At 41.1% G+C, this 21,378-nt stretch overlaps 1 protein-coding gene across 1 annotated transcript in view; it reads right to left on the bottom strand.

The window, feature by feature from the left end:
* The window catches only part of CUL5 (cullin 5), a 92,685-nt gene that overhangs the window by 17,225 nt on the left and 54,082 nt on the right, over positions 1–21,378 (bottom strand). The window contains 4 exon segments of the mRNA XM_032838427.1: positions 6,306–6,370; positions 9,101–9,208; positions 9,457–9,587; positions 11,245–11,338. Of these exon segments, the coding sequence (XP_032694318.1) occupies positions 6,306–6,370; positions 9,101–9,208; positions 9,457–9,587; positions 11,245–11,338 (398 nt within the window).

Raw genomic sequence — 21,378 nt, 5'->3', positions numbered from 1 at the left:
ATAACTGTACATCTGTCCTGAAAAAATATAATTCACATAAGTAAGTAAATGGGAGTAGAAGAAGGTTTTCTGATGTTACGCCACTCGTTGAGAACCTCCTGAGTTATATGCTTAAAAAATATATACAGATCTAACAAAAAAGGTCATTTTTAGTAATGCATCAAATTATGGAAACCATGTGACTTGCAAAAGGGCCCGACACCTAGCTGTCAGAAATTCATCCTCTGTACATCAATCCCAACGCTTCAAAATAATCCCTTCTTCTGCAGCTTAGAGGCTTTTTATGTTTCAAGGCAACACACAGCAGTATAATGAGAGAGAGAGGCACGCCTTTCTTTGCAAAGCAGGGAGGAAAAACTGGGGAAGTGGAAAGGGCAAATGGTAACTGGTACTTCCACCAGAGGGCTCGGGTGCAGAGGAGAGCAGATGTGAAGGGGAGGACCCAGAGCTGATCTCCAGCTTCCACATGGCAGACTTGGGGAAGGTGTTTCTGACACTGGATGACCACTAGCTCACTTCCCCAGGGTCCCTCTATTTCTTCGCGTCTATTCCCATTGACAATGCCGCACTACCGCAGGAGCCGCCACCCTCCTGCAGGGAGGCCTCCTGTCTCCCTTCCTCCAACGCACCTGCTGAGAAGATGGTGGTCAGCCTCTCGAGGCTGTTTATGTGCAGGCCGAGTGTCATTCCCCCCGCCCCAGGCTGTCTTAGAGCCGCCCCAGGCTGTCTTAGAGCTCGTCTGTTCTCAGTTCTTGGCTGTTTCACTATGAAACACTTAGGAATGGCTTAATCTGCATCAATCCCGCTTGGGATTCAGAGAGGGGATTCAGAGAGATGTCTGAACCTAAATGGCATCTTGCATCAGTTTTGGAAATTTCTGGTCAACTGCTCTTCAAATATTGCTATGTCCCCCTTTTCTGTTCTCTAGAATTCCACTTACAGATTGCTACACATATTTTACAGGTAACATTTTCCACCTATCTGTCCATTAATATGAATTATTTCTTATCTATTTAAACTTATTACTAAGATATAATTCACATACCATGCAGTCCATCCATTTAAAGTACCTAATTCAACGTTTCTTAAGTATATCTACAAACTTGTGCAACCATCATCATAACGAAATTAAAAAAAATTTATTTGAAGATTTTCTTTATTCATGAGAGAGGACGGGAGGCCGAGGGAGAAGCAGACTCCCCACTGAGCAGGGAGCCCAAAGCAGGGCTCGATCCCAGAACTCTGGGATTGTGACCTGAGCTGAAGGCAGACGCTTAACCGACTGAGCCACCTGTGCACCCCATCACAGTGAAATTTTAAAACATTTTCATTATCCCCAAAAGAAACGCCATACTCATCACCAGTCAAATGTCATTCTTCAGCTATCTCCCCCTGCCTGGTCCCTGCTACAAGTCATCTACCTTCTCTCTTTACGGATTCCCTTATTCTGAGCATCTCAATAAAGGGAACCATACAATATGTGGTCTTTTGTGACTGAATTCTTTTACTTAGAATAATGTTCTTAAGATTCATCCTTATCGTAACACATACTGGTAGTTCATTTCTTTAAAAAAATACTTTCCTTTTTTTTTTTTTTAAGATTATTTATTTATTTATTTGAGAGAGAGAGAGAGAGAGAGAGAGAGAGCGCGCAAGCATAGGCAGGCCGAGTGGCAGCAGAGGCAAAGGGAGAAGCAGACTCCCCGCCGAGCAAGGAGCCCGATGTGGGACTCGATCCCAGGACGCTGGGATCATGACCTGAGCCGAAGGCAGCTGCTCAACCAACTGAGCCACCCAGGCGTCCCAATACTTTCCTTTTTTATTGTGGTAAAAAGATTTACAATTTTAACCATTTTTAAGTTTAGGGGCATTAAGTATACTCACAAGGTTCTGCAAATATGATTGGTGTGCAGAACTTTCTCACTGTCCTAAACAGCAACCCTACACCCATTAAACAATAACTCTGTATTTCCCCACCCTCAGTCCCTGTTAATGTCAATTTTATTTTTTATATCAATGAATTTGCCTATCCTAGACACCTCATACAAGTGGAACAATAGAAAATGTGTTCTTTTGTATGTAGCTGATTTCACTTAGCATATTCTCAGGGTTTCATTCATGTTGTAGCATGTATCAGAATTCATTCTGTTTTATGGCTGGATGATATTGCACTGCACGGATATACCGCATGTTGCTTACCCATTCATCAGACAATGGGCATTCGGGTTGTTTCCTTTTGGGGAAGGCTATTAAGAATAATGCTGCTACAAACATTCATGCACAAATTTTTGAGAGGGTGTATGTTTTTTTCTCTTGGGTACATACCCAGTAGTGGAACTGCTAGGTGATATGGTAACTCTGGATTTAACTTCTTGAAGAACTACCAAACTATTTCCAAAGTGGCTGCATAGAACAACTATAAATGAATCCAATCTCTCTACATCCTCACCAATACTTGTGTCTTTTCAATTTTAGCCATTCTAGTGGGGGCGAGTGGTATATCACTGTGGTTAAGCTATTGATCTTAAATATTTTAAAGTCCTTATCTGCCAACTCCAATATTGGGTTCATTTGACAGTCTGTTTCTAAAATGGTTTTTCTCTTCATTGAGCATATGTGTCTCTGCCTTCACAAGCCTGGTACCGTCATCCTGATTCCTGGGCACTACATGTAAAGCATCACGGAGGCACCAGATGATGTCAGCTCCCCTTAGGAGTGGGTTCAAGCTGTGTCCTGTTCTGGAGGAGGCCAAGCACTTTAATTCCACCAGGGGCTGGGCTGCAGCTTGGTCAAGAAGAAGTCTACTTCTGGTAGAATCAGCCACTTTTCACACAGCCCTAACTTCTTTCAGTGGACAATAACATTTAGTGGACTAGATCTGGTGCTAGTTGTGTTCCTTGCTTTTGGGGTGTCACTGCTGCTAGGTCCTCTCAGTGGACAAACTTAGAGATACACATACTCATTTACAACTACGGTATCTGGCCCTGTTTCCTTGTGAATGTTATTTCTCATCTTAATGAGGCTCTAATGTAAGTCTGACAACTTAGAATGAACAAGGGCCTCGAAAAACACACCTGGCCACAACTAAAACCAAGTTACTTAAGAAATCTGAAGAGGCTGAACCTGAGATCAACATCTGCACATAAAGAAAACCCCAGGCCCGGATGATTTCACTTATGAATTCTATCAAACATGTAAGGAAGAAGTAATACCAATCACACTCATTCTTTTAGAACATACAAACGGAGGAAATAACTATCAATCCTCCTTACAAACCCAACTTAATCCTAATACCAGAAAATGACAAAGACATGATAAAAATGAAAATTATACAGGGCACAAAGATCAGAAAAGAAAGCGGTCAAATCCTTCATGAATATAGATGAAAAAAAAAAAATCTAACCAACATTATTAGCAAACTGAGTGCAGGATATATAGAAAGAATAATATGCATCACAACCAAGTAGAGTTTATCCTAGCAGTTCAGCCTTGGTTAAATGTGATTTTTTAAGAAAAACCAATGTACTGGGATCCCCGGGTGGCTCAGTTGGTTAAGAGTCTGCCTTCTGCTCAGGTCACGACCCCAGTGTTCTGGGATCAAGTCCTGCCTCAGGCTCCTTGCTCAGTGAGGAGCCTGCCTCTCCTTCTGCCTGCAGCTCCCCCTGCTTGTGCTCACTCTTTCTCTGACAAATAAATAAGTAAAATCTTTAAAAAAACAACAACAGGGGCGCCTGGGTGGCTCAGTGGGTTAAAGCCTCTGCTTTCGGCTCAGGTCATGATCTCAGAGTCCTGAGATCGAGCCCCGTGTCGGGCTCTCTGCTCAGTGGGGAGCCTGCTTCCTCCTGTCTCTGCCTGCTTCTCTGCATACTTGTGATCTCTGTCTGTCAAATGAATAAATAAAATCTTTCTAAAAAAAAAAAATAAAAAAACAACAACAAAAAAACACAATATATTTACCACATCAGAAGAATATAGAGGAAAAACCCTACGATCATTTCAACACAGAAAAAACATTTAATAAAAGTCAACACCCCCCCCAAAAAAAAGTCAACACCCATTCATTATCAAAACTTTTAACAAGCTAGAAATAAAAAGCAATCTAAATAAGGGCATATATGAAAAACCCTCAGCTAACTTTGTACCTAGCGATAAAGATTAAAGGTCCCCCCCCAAGCTTGACAAAAAGGACAGGGACACCCACTTTTACCACTTTTATTCAACACGGTACTTAAGATCCTAACCGTGTAGCAAGGCAAGAAAAAGAACTAAGTGGTATGAAGATCAGAAAGGAGTAAAACAGTATTCACAGATTACATGATTATTTACACAGAAAACTCTTAAGAAATCTACAAAACAACTACTGGAATAGCTTTGACAAGGTAACAGGATATAAAATCAATATACAACAATCAACTGTATTTTTATATACTAGCAAAATACTAGAACATCAAAAGAGTTCATAGAAAAAAAGAACAAAATTAAACTACTTGGCTTACCACAGAACTGTATTAATTAGAACTATGTAGTAAAGGCCTAAGGATATCCAAATAAGAAAATGGAATAAAATAGCCCAGAAATAACACACATATTTTTAAGTCACTTGATTTTTGACAAAATGCACTGAAGCAATGTAGTGGGGATGGTAAGTATTTCCAACAAATGATGATGAAACCAGTTGCTATCCATATGGAAAAGGAAAAAAACATTAAATTTAACCCCCTACTTACAATATAAATAATCATTTATTTAAGATGGATCTTAAGCTAAAATTCTAAAGCTTCTAGAAGAAACAAAAAAGATTATCTTCGTGTCATAGGGGTAGAAACAGACAGCTTTTCTGGACAAAACATAAAAAAGCAAAAACCATAAAAGAAAAGCATGTATCTCTCAGTCTACATACAGAATATCTAAGAACTGTTATAGCCCCCTAATAAAAAGGAATAATGCTGTGGGGGGGGGGGAAACAGGCAAAAGAGTGGAACAGATACTTAAGTAAAATACAAGAAACTCAAACAGTACAAGAGAAAGTGCTCGACACCAATTAAGTCTTCAGGGAAATGAATTACAACCACACCAAGATGATCACTACACACATCTAGGATGACTAAAATAACACTAAACGTCGGTAAAAATGAGGATCCACTGGCACTAGTGGGAGGGTAAAGCAGTACAAACACCAGGGAAAACCAACCACTGCGATGTGCAAAACCACGGACAAATCACAAAACACTGCGCTGCACTGAGAGAAACTTTACACACAAAAGTACATATTGTATGATTCCATTTTATGAAGTCCTAGAGCCCGCAAAAGTAATCAGCTGTAATAATCAGATCGACGGGTGCCTCGGGAAGGAGGCAGGGGGAGGGAGTGGCTGAGGTCATTCTCAGGGAGGATGAACACACGGGAAGTCCTCAGCAGGGAGTCTGCTTGAGTCCTCCTCTGCCCCTCCCCCCTTCAAGCACTTGTACATGCACGTGCTGTCTCAAATAAAAAAAAAAAAAAAAAAAAAAAAAAAAACCCTTTAAAAAATCTAAAAAAAAAAAAAAAAACCAACAACACTGAAAACGATTTTATTCGTCAGAGAGGGAAAGAAAGAGGGAACACAAGCAGAGCAGCAGCAGACAGAGAGAGAAGCAGGTTCTCTGCCAAGCGGGGAGCCCGACGCAGGGCTCAATCCCAGGACCCTGGGATCATGACCTGAGCCAAACGCAGACACTTAACCTACTGAACCACCCAGGTGCCCCTAAAATAGCAATTCTTAGCTAGAAAGTATATCAAAACATTTTTCCAATGAACCTTAGTGCTTAGTACTACTCTAAAGGTACCGTAAGTAACTAGCTCAGCTTTACCAATTTGTAAATTTAATTTATTAATGTATCCATTTAATTCATTATTTTCGGATTTTTTTTAAATGGCAATATAAATATTGACATTAAAATTGACTTCCCTCTTTCAGTATGGTGAATTAAGTTATATTCTATGTTTTTATAAGTAATAAAGTAACTTTAGAGACTAATAAGGAGAAAAAAATCACATAGAGATTCTAAAAGATTAAGAACATTTTTCTACTTAAAAAAATAAGATCAACATTTTTTGATCACCATGGAAGATAATATGAAATTAAAAACTAAGAGTTTTTAATATTCAAGGGCAGTAAAAATCATAAAAGTAAAAAAAAAAAAAAAAGCAGCAGCAAAAATCAAACCTAACAGGTTTTAGAGAGACAGGACACCACACATACCCAATAATGTCTAATACACTCCAAAAAAGTTAAGAATTTTAAACGTGATTTTTAAAAACTTACCCTTTCTGCTTCAAAGGTAATTCAAGTTTAAATATGGTAGCATCATTAACAACTGCTTTATATGCCTGCAAAGAATTTACAATGAAATGAACATTATTTTTAATATTTAAAATATAGTTTGGTATTTTAACGGTGTCTGTGGCCTGACAGAATTTTTCAAGCCACGACTTCAGCGTGTGCCCTCTCACGTCAGGACCGTCATTATTCTCTAGTGGGGTCTCAGTGTTGCCTGACGGCTGTCCCATTCTCTCTGCACACTCCTCCAGAACACACTTCACACATCGTCTTTCCCTTCAGCCTCCCCCGTTTACTCCCTGCGGAGACCTTCCGAGAGGATGGGACTCCCCGTGATGCTAATAGAACCGAGGTGAACAGAATTCCCTCTCATTTCTCCTCCATCGTATTTCCCCGTCCGCTGTTCCTAGGCACACAAATAGATCATTACTTAAATCTAAACATTCTCTCTTGCCTTGGCTCACCTCCAGCTGCTGCGTCATTTATCCCCCTAAGCTAAAAACTTCCTGCACGAATTACCTAACGCCCGGTCTCCACTTCTCTGCTACCACTCCTACTGGAAAAACCCTCCGCACAACCAGGCGTCGGTAGCACCGCTCAACCCTCTCCAACCCACTCGTCCTTGCCAAAGCCACTCACAGCCTCCGTGCAGAAGACAATGCTTAACCCCCATCTTACAAGACACAGCAGCATTTTATCTATTTTTTATTTTTATTTATTTGAGAGAGTGAGAGAGAGCATGAGCTGGGAGGAGAGGGAGAAGCAGACGCCCCACTGAGCAGGGAGCCCAACACAGGGCCGGATCCCAGGACCCCGGGACCGTGACCCGAGCCGAAGGCGGCTGCTTCCCCGCCTGAGCCCCCAGGCGCCCCGGCAGCGGCACTTTAAAGCAGCAGGCCATGCTTGTTCCACGTGTCGGCCGCGACACTGTACTCTCTGGTTCCTTCCACTCACTGTGCTCTCTCCTCACGAAAGCTGGGTCTTCATCTTCCTCGTAACAAAACACCCTCACTCATTACACTGGGGAGCATGGCCGGTGTCAGCACTTTAAATGCCATCCGTATGTTAAAGCTCCCAAACTTATTATTCAGGTCTGTTGTCTCCCTTATATGCCATACTTGACATTGCCACACAGATGTTTAATGAACGTTTCAAAGTTAACCTGTCCAAAACTGAGCGCCGAATCTAATGACCAGCCCTCCCCAAACCTGCCTCTCCTCCCATCCTCTCCATCTCAGCAAGCATGTGCTTCTACCCAATCAGAACAAAAATTTAAATGTCATCCCTGACTGGTCTCTTTCTATCGCGTTCTACGTCGGATTCATTGGCAAATTTCGTGCAGTCTGTTTTCATAATCAGTATCCGACCGAGTCTGACTGCCTCTAACAACTATCGTTCCGGGCCCAGCCTCCATCATTACTTTATGAATTACTTAAATATGTTCTTAGCCGATGTTCTTACTTCTTCTCTTGCCCCCCTTCAGTCAATTCTTTTTGCAGCAACCAAGTAACCCTGTTAAAATGTAAGTCATATCCATTCTGTTCAAAACCTTCTAATGACTTTCGATCCTCCTCGGGGTGAAAACCAAACTGCCTTCCCTAGCTCAGGGTCTTCCGTGATCTGGCCTCCTACTGTCTCTGACTTCATTTCCTACTCCTCTCCCCTCTCTCCATCCACTCGGGCCACACTGACCTTTTTTCCTCCTGTTCCTGGAATGTGACAGGTAAACTCCTGCCTTACGGCTTTTTAAGCCGTCCCTTTTGCTGGATACTCTTCCCTCAGAAAGCCATATGACTTTATTTCTTAATTACTTTCAATCCTGATTCAGATGCCCCCTCAACAAAGCTTTTGCTGGCCACTCCATTTAATATTTCAAACTAACGCACACTACACCTCTAGCCTCCCTTAAAGCCATTCTTACCCTCTCTCTCTCTCTCTACCTACCCACCTAAAAATGGGGGGAAAAAACCCTACTGGAGAAAGTTGATGGTCTTTTTAGAGTTACAGAAAGAAAAAAAAAAAGAAATAAGAAATAAGAAAGGTAGATCAAAGTGAAAAAACTGACACTAACTTCTAGTGATAGGTTTATGACATTTAAAAAGATAAAACCCTGGGGCTTAGTCAGTTAAGCATCCAACTCTTGATTTCAGCTCAGGTTGTAATCTCAGGTTCGTGGGATGGAGCCCTGTGTGGAGCTACAAGCTCAGTGGGGAGTCTGCTTGGGATTCTCTCTCTCCCTCTCTGCTCCCGGCCCCCATGCACATTCTCTCTCTTTAAATTAAAACAAAACAAAACAAACTTAAAAAGATAAAACCTGAAGGATAATACCCTGTTTCATTATTATCCCATACTAGTAAGGACAGGAGAAAGGGGCAAGGGAAGTGGGATAAATGGGACCCGATCCCCAGGAGTCCTATGAAAAGGGCAGAGGACAGAAGAATAAACTGTGCTGGAGGACAGGGTGTGGGCGAGGCAGGGTATCACGGAAGTTCCAGGAGAAGTGTACTTTGAGGCGGGTCTTAAAGGATGGATCAATAGGAATTCAATATTTTTTAAAATCTCAAAAAAATGAAGACAAATTTCCTAGCTAGATTCTAGTTCACAAGCATACCCAATTCTTACAAAACCATATAACACACCAAATACAATAAAAATGGTTGTCCTCCACTGATAAAAAATCACAGTTGCTATGTTTTTAGTTTATAATTTAGTAGCATAATGGTACAAGTTCCTTTTTAAAGTAAATTATGACAATACCGTTACTATACAAGAATATATACCTTATCTCTTGCAGTAAGAAATCGCGGATCATCTTGAAAAGCTTCTTTGACGAGTTTACTAAATCTATTAAATAATGTAAGTAACTGTTCAACGTATTTCTCAGAATCCTAAAAATAAAATGTTTTATACTCAATTGAAGTTTTTAAAAAAGAAAACACCAAAAAATGAGAAAATATAAACAAAATTTTAATAAAACACTGTAGCTCTAAAATTTGAGAAATTCTCTAAAAAATTCTTGATATTGAAAGACATTCCAACATTACCGTTGTGTCATCAATTACTATTTTAAGTACCCAATCTCTCATTTAAGGAACAACGCGGACATACGTGCACCCCCACCACTGAGGACACTCACGGTAGTAATAGTTTCAGCAGCCGCTACCATATCTGCCAGGCCGGCACTCACAATATGTTCCTCTAAGTCCTTCAACATGGGCTCTATCCCATTGGGAACTTTGTCCATCAGCGAAAACATCAAATGTAATTCTGAAACGATAGAACACACTCAAATCATCATCTCATCCATCAAAATACATTTTCTCTTTCATTTGTATCTTGGGTCTAGAATTCCTAGGATAGTAAAAGTCTGGAGAAATAATAGTTGGAAATTGAAAACCTTAGCAGTATTCTGTAGGTATGATTAGGAGTTTTTCCTACTAAGTACTATAACTTACGGTTTTACCTACTCTGACAAAAATTATTTTTAAAAGAAACTCTAATTAAAAGTGATCACACACCATAAAACCTAACTCCTCTTAAAAGGTGAGTCATTTGACCTTCAACTCAATGGAATATTTTTATTTATTTTTTTTCTTACATTTAAATTCAATTAATTAACATATAATGTATTATTTGTTTCAGGGGCACAGGTCTGTGATCCATCAGTCTTACAGAACACCCGGTGCTCATTACAACACATACCTTCCCCAGAGTCCATCATCCAGTTACCCCAGGCCATCACCCCACATCCCCTCCAGCAACCCTCTTTGTTTCCTAAGATTAAGAGTCTCTAATGGTTCGTCTCCCTCTCTGGTTTCACCTTGTTTCAGTTTTTCTTCTCTTCCCCTATGATCCTCTGCCTTGTATCTTAAATTCCCCATATCAATGAGATCATATGAGAATGGAATATTTTTAAACCTAAATAGGACAAAAGTTTACACAGAAGGGTAGTATATTTCATAAAGTAAATGCAGTATTAAATATACAGCACCACATCATCAAGTGGCCAAAAAAAAAAAAATCCCATCATCAGATTATTTCAAGTGATTATAAAAGTGTATTAGAGATAATATAAAACTGTATTCATAAGGAATTTTTCAGTTTATAAAAAAGCACTTTCTCCTGTTATACCATGTAACTGACCTTCACAAAAATCCCACTGCACGGAAGCAGCTACCACTACATATCCTTCTGAAGGGAGCCCACATGGAGCCCAGCACGGATCTATTTAGCCTGACATACACAGATTCTAAGATTTCGTCTATGCCAATGAGCTTTTTACTATAAAACTACAAGTGTACAAACCTAACTGACCGAAATGCACACTTTAAATGCAACTAGAGACTAAACAGGACCTTGCACTCATACACAGTGAAACCTGGAGAGGAATGCGTTCGAGTTTTTACCATATTGGTTGTAATGTACTCGCAACCTCCCAAAATATATCTTTATTAAGAAAACTTGTCAGTGATAAAAAAGCACACTTGCAGAAACCTTAAATTGTAACATATTTTAGGGAAGAGGGAGGGAGATCATGAACAAGGAGTGTCCTATTACTTTCTAAAAATACTCGCCACAAAGTTCCACACAGAAGCCAAACACCTAGTTCTAGTCTTTCCCAGATGTTTGTCCTTTTAATTAGTCTTTAAAAGCAGAGCCCTACATCTGAGAACAAACTGAAACCCACTGCCATTTTCTACAAACAGATGTTGATACCTAAGGGTGGGATGTTTAAAACGTAAATTTATAACCTTCTTTGCAGTACTGCTGTGTTAAGTATTTTATCATTTTCTTTAAGCACAGTCTACTGTTACAAATATACCTACGTAGAAAAGGATGCTCTAACAGCAGCTTATTAAAAGTAATCTGCTTCAAAGATACCCTCTTAAAAGATTATGAGAACTTTACGTGATGTTTTACCTACTTTCAGTTTCATTTCGCTTGATCATGCCTTGGCACTCTGCTAAGATAGTCTCCTTAAAGGATGTCACCAGGGCATTTACACAGCATTCCATGAGCTGAAATATATCAGAAATTGGTCAAGGCTATTATAAGCACAAATCTACTCCACCCCAGTTTGCTTTTTAAGCTCCATAAAAACCACACTGTTCAACAACAGCAAGAAAATGAAGCATAATGAACGCAGACCTTACTTACCTTTGCTACAGGAGCACTGAAGGTGGGCACTCTATACTAGTTTACCAAGGTATTTTTACCCCAAGAAAAAGGCTACAGAACTTAAGTTCTCTTTAGAAATTTACACGGACATCCCCATGGAGGGGAGGGGAAAAAACTGAAAAATATACAAAACAAAATGAGAAAAAAAAAACCCAAAACTCGGATGAATTCTTTTCTCGATAGAACATGTATTAAAATCAGAGTCTAAAAGTCTAAATACAGTCATTCAACAAACCATCACTGGATGCCTACTATGTGCAGGCAGCAGAGAAGTGCTCAGGAGACAAGACTAGGAGATAGCCCCTGCTTTGGAGGAGGAGCACCGTCTAATTAAGGGTAGGGAAGAAAGCAAACATAAACTAATATATACAACTCAGTTAAGTGGCCACACACACACACACACACTCACGCCCAACAAACGAAAAAACACACAGAGGACGACATACTTCTGAGGTAGTTAAAAAGCTCTCACCTACAAGACGAAATCTAAACTGAATCTTGAAAAATAATCACAAGCCCAAAATGGACTGAGTATTTTAGCAGTAAGAAGCAGCTGAATATGGTAGGGAAGAGACAGAGAGCAGAAGCGAAAACTAGAAAGGTAGGCTGGAGCCAGTTCATAAAGCAAAATCTATGGTTTGGGATTTTTGTTCCATAGGTAGGGTAGGGAACAAAGGATCAAAGGTTTTCCACAGAAGATAAATGCAATGAATGGTGGCTCCCCCAAGAGCAGGCTGGTCAATAAGGCGGCTGCATCTCTGGGGAACACAGGTCTGGGGTTCCGGCAGTCCTCCACAGAACCAACCCCCTGCACCCCTGCTCCTTCATGTCACAGAATTACTTACTCCTCTTGCAGGCATCAAGTAAAATGACCAGGCTGTGAGCGCTCAAGCACAGAACGTACACTAAGGCTGACATACATCTTCTGAAATAAAGATCATCTGTGTGTACTAAGGAAGGGAACTGTGTATGTCTTGAAAGTTCTTTGTTAAAAGTTCTACTTGGAATGGACATAATGTTGATAAGCAGTGAAACTAAATTTAGGTAACGGGGATTTATTATACTATTCTAGGTAACGGGAATTTATTATACTATTTTGCCTACTTTTTAAATGTTTATAAATTTCTGTAATAAAAAGGTTTTTTTCAGGCGCCTTTTTGAGAACTATGCTAACAATTTTAAAACCCATGGATGTCGATTTCCTAAGAGAAACACTATACTCAAGAAGTGGTTGAGAAATTTCTCTCTTGCCAAGGTGGTAAGGGCTGTCCCAACTCCCGGGTAACCTCCTGTGGTAGCCGCTCTGGACCGTGCACGCCTGCGCACTCCTGCCCAGAGCAGCGAGCCCAGACTCACAACAGGGGAATCTAACTACACAGAACGCAGGGGGAAGAGAGAGCGCAGAGTCAGAATGAGCCCCGAGCCTCTGTCCCTTCATCCCAGTTTCTCTTTCACTGAAAAGTCACAGCTGTGTGACTGGGTAGTAGTCCAACTTCTGCAAATTCCAAAAATCCAGCATGTGTTTTGAACTGTTGTTCTGAAATGTGTTAATGGCTGTAATCAGCTTTCCTTAACAACAGAAAAAAGCACAGTGTCATACATAGTAACAGTGAATATTACTTTATAGAACTTTTGTTTCCCATACCTGCAAATAAGCAGAGTGTATACTAAACCACAAAATGAAAGGCCTTTCTTATTGTGGGTTACAATGAGGATTAAAAGGAGAGGACAAGATAATTGAAGAACCTGGGGCACCTGGGTGGCTCAGTGGGTTAAAGCCTCTGCCTTCGGCTCAGGTCATGATCCCAGGGTACTGGGATCGAGCCCCGCATCGGGCTCTCTGCTCAGCAGGGAGTCTGCTTCCCCCTCTCTCTCTCTGCCTGCCTCTCTGCCTGCTTGTGATCTCTGTCTGTCAAATAAATAAATAAAATCTTAAAAAAAAAAAAAAGATAATTGAAGAAACTGAGCAGAATCTAGTAAGTCTTAGATGACAGGAGCTAGGCAGTCTGTTGAGGCGGTTTCTGGTTTGAGAGGTCTATTAGAAAAGGAGGTATCTTTCAATGAACACTTAGTCTGTACCAAACACTGTGCTAAATGCTTTCCATACATGACCTTACACATAAGGAAACCAGCTCAGAGGGCTAAGTAACTTGCAAGTGTTACACAGTCAGTGTCCATGAGGTCAGGGAGGTGACTCCAAAGTCTACAACTTCTGTTACTAGGTTGACAGAGCGAGTATATACTTAGCAATGGCTACATGCTGATAACTGAGTTAAGTGCTATAAGGAATAGAGAAGTAGAAAACATGGTTTAGGGGTGCCTGGCTGGCTCAGGGGTTAAGCCTCTGCCTTCGGCTCAGGTCATGATCTCAGGGTCCTGGGATCGAGCCCCTCAAAGGGCTCTATGCTCAGGGGGAGCCTGCTTCCCCGCCTACTTGTGATCTCTTTCTCTCTGTCAAATAAATAAATAAAATTTAAAAAAAAGAAAAGAAAAGAAAACATGGTTTATACCTTCAATAATCTTACAGTCCAGCTAGGGGCATGTAAGTACACATCTCAAAATCTATGTATAATTCCCACATAACAGAGGCGGACTGGAAGAAGTTCAACTCCCTAAAGGCAAAGGTATGGAAATACATGCCTCATTAGGATACTATGAATTTCACATGGACCCAGACTATGTTCACTCACAGCTGTTGTATTTACGGCCCCAGCCACAGCATGTGCCTGATATAACACAACAAAGCAGACTATAATTTGCTACTAAATCCAGCGGCAGAAAACAGCAGGTACAGTAGAAGTTCAGTAAGAGGAAACTGACGGAAACTTACAGACCTTGCAGTGATACCACAAGAGGGACTATAAGGATTCTGAAGAATTTACAGAGGAAAAGGAGAAAGTAAAACATTAACAAGTTAAAAAAAAAAAAATTCTTAAAAGTGAATCCAAGAAAAAAAAAATGAATTGGAAGACGTTTAAGAATGAGAAACTACTTATTGGAGTAGAATGACTCCTGCCAGATAGTATTAAGTTAGGAAAATAGGTTAGGGCCCAATTATGAAGAGTCTTGAACATCAGGTATAAGAAATAATGATACTATGGTTTCTGAGTAAGAATAATGAAAATGATGCTTATGAAAAATTAGCCTGAACTCACAAAAGAAGAAATATAAATGGTCCATAAGAAGAATACAGATGTCTAGCCTTAATAATTTTTAAATGCACATAAATTTTTTTTTTAAATCTACGATAGTAGGAGATTGTTACAATTAATAGAGTGACAAAATCCAGATGAGCAAAGATAAACAGGCACATTGCTGATGGGAGTAAGAATTACTACATTTCTGAAGATTGGTCTGGTATTATGTAGAGATTTGTAAAAGGTGCATACCCTTGGCTTTAGCAATTTCATTTCCGGTAAATTCCATTCCAAGAGAATGCCCCGTGTGTACGTAAAAGTGTTAAGGAAGTAATATTCACAAGGAATAAACTACAGTAATAACAATAATGAAAATGCCCATCATGAGGGGATAGATTAGGTGTATTTACTAAATATCTATGATAAAATACAGGCATTGAAAATAATGTTACAATACACTTCTGGGTCATATAGGGTAAAATATATAGAACGTCATAAACTTCTTTGAAATAATAAAAGGAAGAAAAGAAGGAAAGGGAAGGGAAAAGAGAAAAGGAAAGGAAAGGAAACAGGCAAGGAACCAGTGAACTGAACAAAAAGATAACTGCGGCCGAAACTGGAGGCTGGCTATGGGGGCTGGGGTTTGCTATACTATTACCTCCACTTTTGTAAATATTTGAAAATTACTATAACCAGGCTTTTATTTTTTAAATAAAGAGATTAATTAAGGCCTGAATCCTTATGAGATGAAAAAGCCTTTAGAGAACTATCTCATGTGGACAAAAAGAAGAAAGGGAGACTGCATGGTGGGTATCCCCTTGCTACAAACGAGTCTTGTTTTCAACAGGTCAGTTCTGTGAGGGCAGAGACCACGTTACTCTTTCCTGTTTCTTTTCCACCATTTACCAAAACACTACATAGAGAGTCAACCCTATCTATATACTTGTTATTTGAAAAATACATCTCGAAGGAAAAGGGTAGTGATAAACCATCTCTCTCACCTTGTATTCCCTTTCTGTCTCCTTTGCTAGCTTCCGTGAAGAAAAAAACTTTTTGCCACATGTCATCAAGTCCTGTATTTTGCCTGAGATGAGCACAACTTCTAAATCCATAGAAATCTCTCCCCAGAGGTCTGCAAGGTGAAACACTTTAACTATCAATGTGCTTGATGTTTTACCTTCCTCTATAGCAAAACTCTTCAAAGATGATGCCTGCCGTAAAACACAGCAGGCACTCAGTACTTGCTCAATGAACGGATGTGTAGGTCTGAAGACGACAGGTACGACAGGAAGGCTAACAGAGCAGAGTCTTCTTTTTGCACAATTAATTCTACTTCACTGAAATTTATTACAAAGCAACAAGAATGGTTCTAATTTTCATTAGTTATTTAAATCTGTACAAGTAATAACTTGCTTTAGCTCAACTATAAAATAGGAGATGAACTAAAAATCATCCTAGGTTTCTCCCTTAAGACTTTATCATTATAAGGTCTTTAACCATACAAAGATATCTGTAACGTATTTAAGAATTAAGTTTATTCTATGCATGGCAGGTTATTCTCAAAATTAATTTCCCTTGGCCTTTCTGGCTTGGTTCAGATTTCTTTATTTTACCATTATAGCTAATGGTACTTCATTTCTAAACTATTTACATAGGAACTATACAGAGCAATGAAAACTCGGACTTACTCACCTTGACTTTTTCGAAATCACCCTCAATATACTAAGATCCTAAAAGTTAACAAATACATACTTTAAGGTTAATAATCTGTGACTTATGACCTTGCTGCTAATTCAGTTATTTTTAATCAACGTTTTGTATGGACAGTCAGATAGTTCCTATCTGAGAATCAGCAACTTTCTCCAAACCTGAGCCCTAACAGTAAAAACTACCATGCCAGGCACAGTGTTTTATTAAACTCTGACAACCCATGGTGGGTGTCACCCCATCCCACAGTTAAGGAAACAGGATTACAAAGGCTGAGTAACTCGCCGAAGAGCACACGGCTAGTCAAAAGGCTACAAAGGGATTCAAATCCTCATCTCATTCCACAAGTATGCCCCTGACCCCTGGAACACACTGCCCCGCCGTCAGCGCCGTGTCCCCAAGACAAGATGGAGACCTGCCACCACCAATCCATCCTCTATCCCACCACTCTACTGCACGAACAATCCATTTTATCTTACTGTCACTCTGAAGACCGGAACCAGATCTCCGGTGTTATGCCCAACTCACACAAGGCCTAGCATGTTTTAAGTGCATAATAAATACGAACTGAATGCCCTCAGGGAATGCCAAGGTATATAGGACAAACACCTAAAATACAAACAGCCACAGAAAAACTTCTAAAGGGGCGCCTGGGTGGCTCAGAGGGTTAAGCCTCTGCCTTCAGCTCAGGTCATGATCTCAGGGTCCTGGGATCGAGCCCCACATGGGGCTCTCTGCTCAGCGGGGAGCCTGCTTCCTCCTCTCTCTCTGCCTGCCTCTCTGCCTACTTGTGATCTCTCTCTGTGTCAAATAAATAAATAACATCTTAAAAAAAAAAACTTTTAAAAAGTTATTTTAGTTTAAGGTTTTCTCTCCCATTTTCTTACTATGTTTCACCTTTTCCTGCCCGTCGTGTGTCTTCACAGACAGCTCGAAGCCTCTCTGGGTTTCACGCAGACGCTGCTGCTCACGTGCTACAGGACCGGCCAACGACTGCGGAGCTCATCAGAATCGTGCGCATCACTGGATGCGAGCGGGGCTACGTGGGTCTCCCAGGAGCAAAACTAGAACCATGGGCCTCTGGGATTCTCAGGCAGGACTTAGGCTCTGGGCTAAGTTTTGGACTGACTGACTTTTCAGGTTCTCCACTGAACAGCAAATAGCTCAACCGCTCTAAGGGCTGTCTTCTGGAGAAGCCAAATTCTACGGTTTGGACACATACTTCAGACACATGCACGCTGCCACTGAAGCACGCATACACACGTGGGCAAAGACACAGAAAGCGTGAGATCCAAGTGTGGGCCCTCAATTCGAGCCGGGTCAAGTAGAGCCAGGCTACGTAAAACCTTGGAGCCAGACTCTTACCTTGGTTCAGGTCACACACACTAAAGGACTGGCTGGCGGCAACCACGGTCCCCACTTCAACAACAACCGAAAGACTAAGCGCTGTCGAAGGTAAGAGAGCTAAGAGTAGAAAAACACATTTGCAGAAAGCTCTCCCAACGTTCCAAGTTCCTAAACCCACACATCCTTCATTTTAGTCTTAGCCTTGAATTTTCCATGCAGGATTTTACACAAACTAACACATCTGCCTTCTTTTGTTTGAGATGGGTTCCTGCTCCCCGCCACCAAGAGTGCAGACGAACTAGGCATGTGTAAGGGCAATCCCGTGTTCAAAATCATGTATCAAACTCTGCTCTCTTCTTTATTCACCCCCACAGTGCTTACCATCATCCTCAGGAACTCAAGACCCAGAACTGGACTTCATTAGAAGCCAGCTTCACCGTGTCCCAGCGGACTGAGGCCAACCTCCCGCGGTCTCTGACACTCAGTGTCTTTACCTATAAAGGAGAAACAATGACAGCATCTACCTACTAGTTCTCCCTCCGAAACGCGTCCAGAATCCTTCCACTTCTATATTCATCTCCACTGCCATCGACACCTCTCACCTCGATTATAGTTTATAATCCAAATACCCCACTGCAACCCAAATGCTCTTCTGGGGTATGAGAATCAGATCACACCAGCTCTCTGCTTAAAACCCTTCACCAGCCGCCCACTGCACTGGGCTCCTGCTCCCCATCCCTCCAGCTGGATTGCTCTCCTCCCCTCACCCACCGCACTGTGGCCACGTTAACCTTTCTCTGTTCCTAAAACAAGCTAAGCTCCTTCCTGATTCACAGCCTTTACACTCGCTCCTCCCTCCACCTGCAAAGCTCTATCCCAGATCTTTACAAGGCTAGACCCCGATCATTTAGGTCTCAGCTCCAATATCACTTCGAAAAGACCTTCCCTGACCGTATTCCATAAAGCAAAAGCGACAGTAAGAGCGTTACCAGCGCGAATTCATTCTCTATGGCATTCATCTATTTTATGAAGAATCACTTACACTGGGACACCGAAAAGGACTTGGTACATACTTCCCTAGGCACTATTAGAAATATAATCGGCTCCTTGTATAAGCATAAAGATTTGATAGGCAGACAGAGCTGAGACAGCGCTGAACAAAAGGAAGAAGTAAAACTCCACTATTTACAGGTAACGGTATATTTTATACAGAAAACCATAAAGATGCCACCAAAAAACTGTCAGAATAAACAAATTCAGTGATGGTGCAGGATATAAATTCAATATACAAAATCTGTTAGATTTCCTTACACTAATAACAAACTAACACAAAGAGAATTAAGAAAATAATTCCATTTACAACTGCATCAAAAAGAGTGAAATATGGAGGAATAAATTTAACCAAGGAGGTGAAAATACTGTGCACTGAACACTCTAGGACACGGATGAAACAAGGAAGAATAAGAGCGTTAAAATGTCCACACTACCAAAAACACACAAATGCAACGCAATCTCAATCAGAAGTCCAACGGCATTTTCCACAAAAAGAGAACAATCAATCCTACCGCTCGGTGAGAACCACAAAAGACCCAGAACAGCCAAAGCCGTCTTAAGAAAGAACAGAGCTGGAGGCATCACCTTCCTGATGTCAAACTACGGTCCAGAGCTCCAGCGTCATCAAAACGGTGTGTATCGGCATCAAAACAGACACAGAGATAACGGCACAGAACACAGAGCCCAGAACGCGCCCACACATATCCACTCAGTTCACAACAGAAGAGCCGAGGATACCCACTGGGGAAGGGCAGTCTCTTCAACACATGGTGCCGGGAAAACTGGACGGCCGCATGCAAGAGGGGGAAACCGCACCGCACGATACCCCACAATTAACTCAAAATGGACTGAAGACTTGAACCTAAGACCTGAGGCCATAAGACTCTTAGAAGAAAACCCCAGCATTAGGTGATACCCAACATGTACAAAGAACTCCTACAACTCAGTAGCCAACAATAAACAATCCGACCGAAAAATGGGCAGAAGATCTGCACAGATGTTTCCCAGAGAAGACACACAGACGGCCAACAGACACATGAAAAGGTGATGTCACTCATCATCAGGAAATGCAAATCAAACCCACATGGTCACCTCACACCTGCCAGAATGGCGAGTATCAAGAAGGCAAGAAATAACAAGTGTTGGCCAGGATGCTGTGAAGAGGGAATCCCTGGGCACTGTTGGTGGGAAGTAAAATGGTGCAGCCACTGTGGAAAATGGTATGGAGGTTACTTGAAAAATTAAAAACAGAACTACCTCATGATCCAGCAATTCCAAATCGCTGGGTATTTATGCAAAGAAAATAAAAAACTAACTTGAAAAGATAATGTAGCCCCTTGTTCACTGCATCATTTATGATAAACAAGATACGGAAACGACCTAAGTATCTGCCAATGGGTGAAAAGGTAAAGACACTGTGAGACATACACACAATGGAGTATTATCCAGCCATAACAAGAATGAGGTCTTGTCATTTGCAGTGACTTGGATGGACCGTGAGAGCATTATGCTGAGTGAAATAAGGCAGAAAACAACAAATACCATATGATCTCTCTCATACATGGAATCTTACAAAAAAGAGAGAAATAAAACCTGCAAACTCATAGGTACAGAGAAGAGATTGGTGGTTCCAAGAGGCAGGGTGCCAGGGGTGGGAAAAATGTATTTTGTTTTTAGCTTAAATAAACTGAATAAAAATTTTCAAAAAATCATTGTTTTGTTTACTAGTCTTTCTCGGTCTTCCCTTATCCGAATGTTAACTCTGTAAGAGCAAGGACTTTGTTTTGTTCACGGTGTACCCCTTTCTACCCGCCTCACCACTAACAGAGACCAGATTCATAATTACTGAGTGAATGAGCACTCCCTAAACATAGGTCAAAAGACTTAATGAAGAAAAAGCAGTGAGAGGATTGTAATCTCTCGCTCTAGGATCCCATTCCTCATAAATCCGGGGCACATTCACCAACAAACACAAACAAGCTTAGATTATCTATTTTGACCCACACTCCACGACCAGGAAGAAAAGCAGTCCAGTGGAGAAAGCACTAATTTGGAGCCAGGCGACAGGCTGGAACTCATCATTACTCAGGAATACCAAAGACAATGATTTCTCATTACCTCTCACAAAGTGCTATACAAGGAGGGTGATTATTATTTATACACACCCCCCTCCCCCATATTCTAACTTAAAACTCCTCAGGAGCCCTTCGGCTCTTTTATAAGTATACAATCTTTCAAGAATTGGAGAGGCCTCTCACAATTAGCTCCCCTCTGACTCTCTACTCTGATTATTCCAAGAACCCAGGCTCAAATCTTTCAATCATCCTATGGACCATTAAAATGTCTTTTAGGGGGGCGCCTGGGTGGCTCAGTGGGTTAAGCCTCTGCCTTCAGCTCAGGTCATGATCTCGGGGTCCTGGGATCAAGTCCTGCATCGGGCTCTCTGCTCTGCAGGGAGCCTGCTTCCTCCTCTCTCTGCTTGCCTCTCTGCCTACTTGTGATCTCTCTCTGTCAAGTGGATAAATAAAATCTTTAAAAAAAAATTAATAAAATAAAATGTCTTTCAGGGAGCACCTGGCTGGCTCAGTCAGTAGACCACGTGACTCTTGATTCTCAGGGTCATGAGTTCAAGCCCT

The sequence above is a fragment of the Lontra canadensis genome, unplaced genomic scaffold (assembly GCF_010015895.1).
Source record: "Lontra canadensis isolate GAN:19392208 unplaced genomic scaffold, GSC_riverotter_1.0 scaffold104, whole genome shotgun sequence".
NCBI lineage: Eukaryota > Metazoa > Chordata > Mammalia > Carnivora > Mustelidae > Lontra > Lontra canadensis.
Note: the sequence above shows the minus strand (reverse complement) of the source record. Positions and strands in the feature narration are given on the sequence as shown.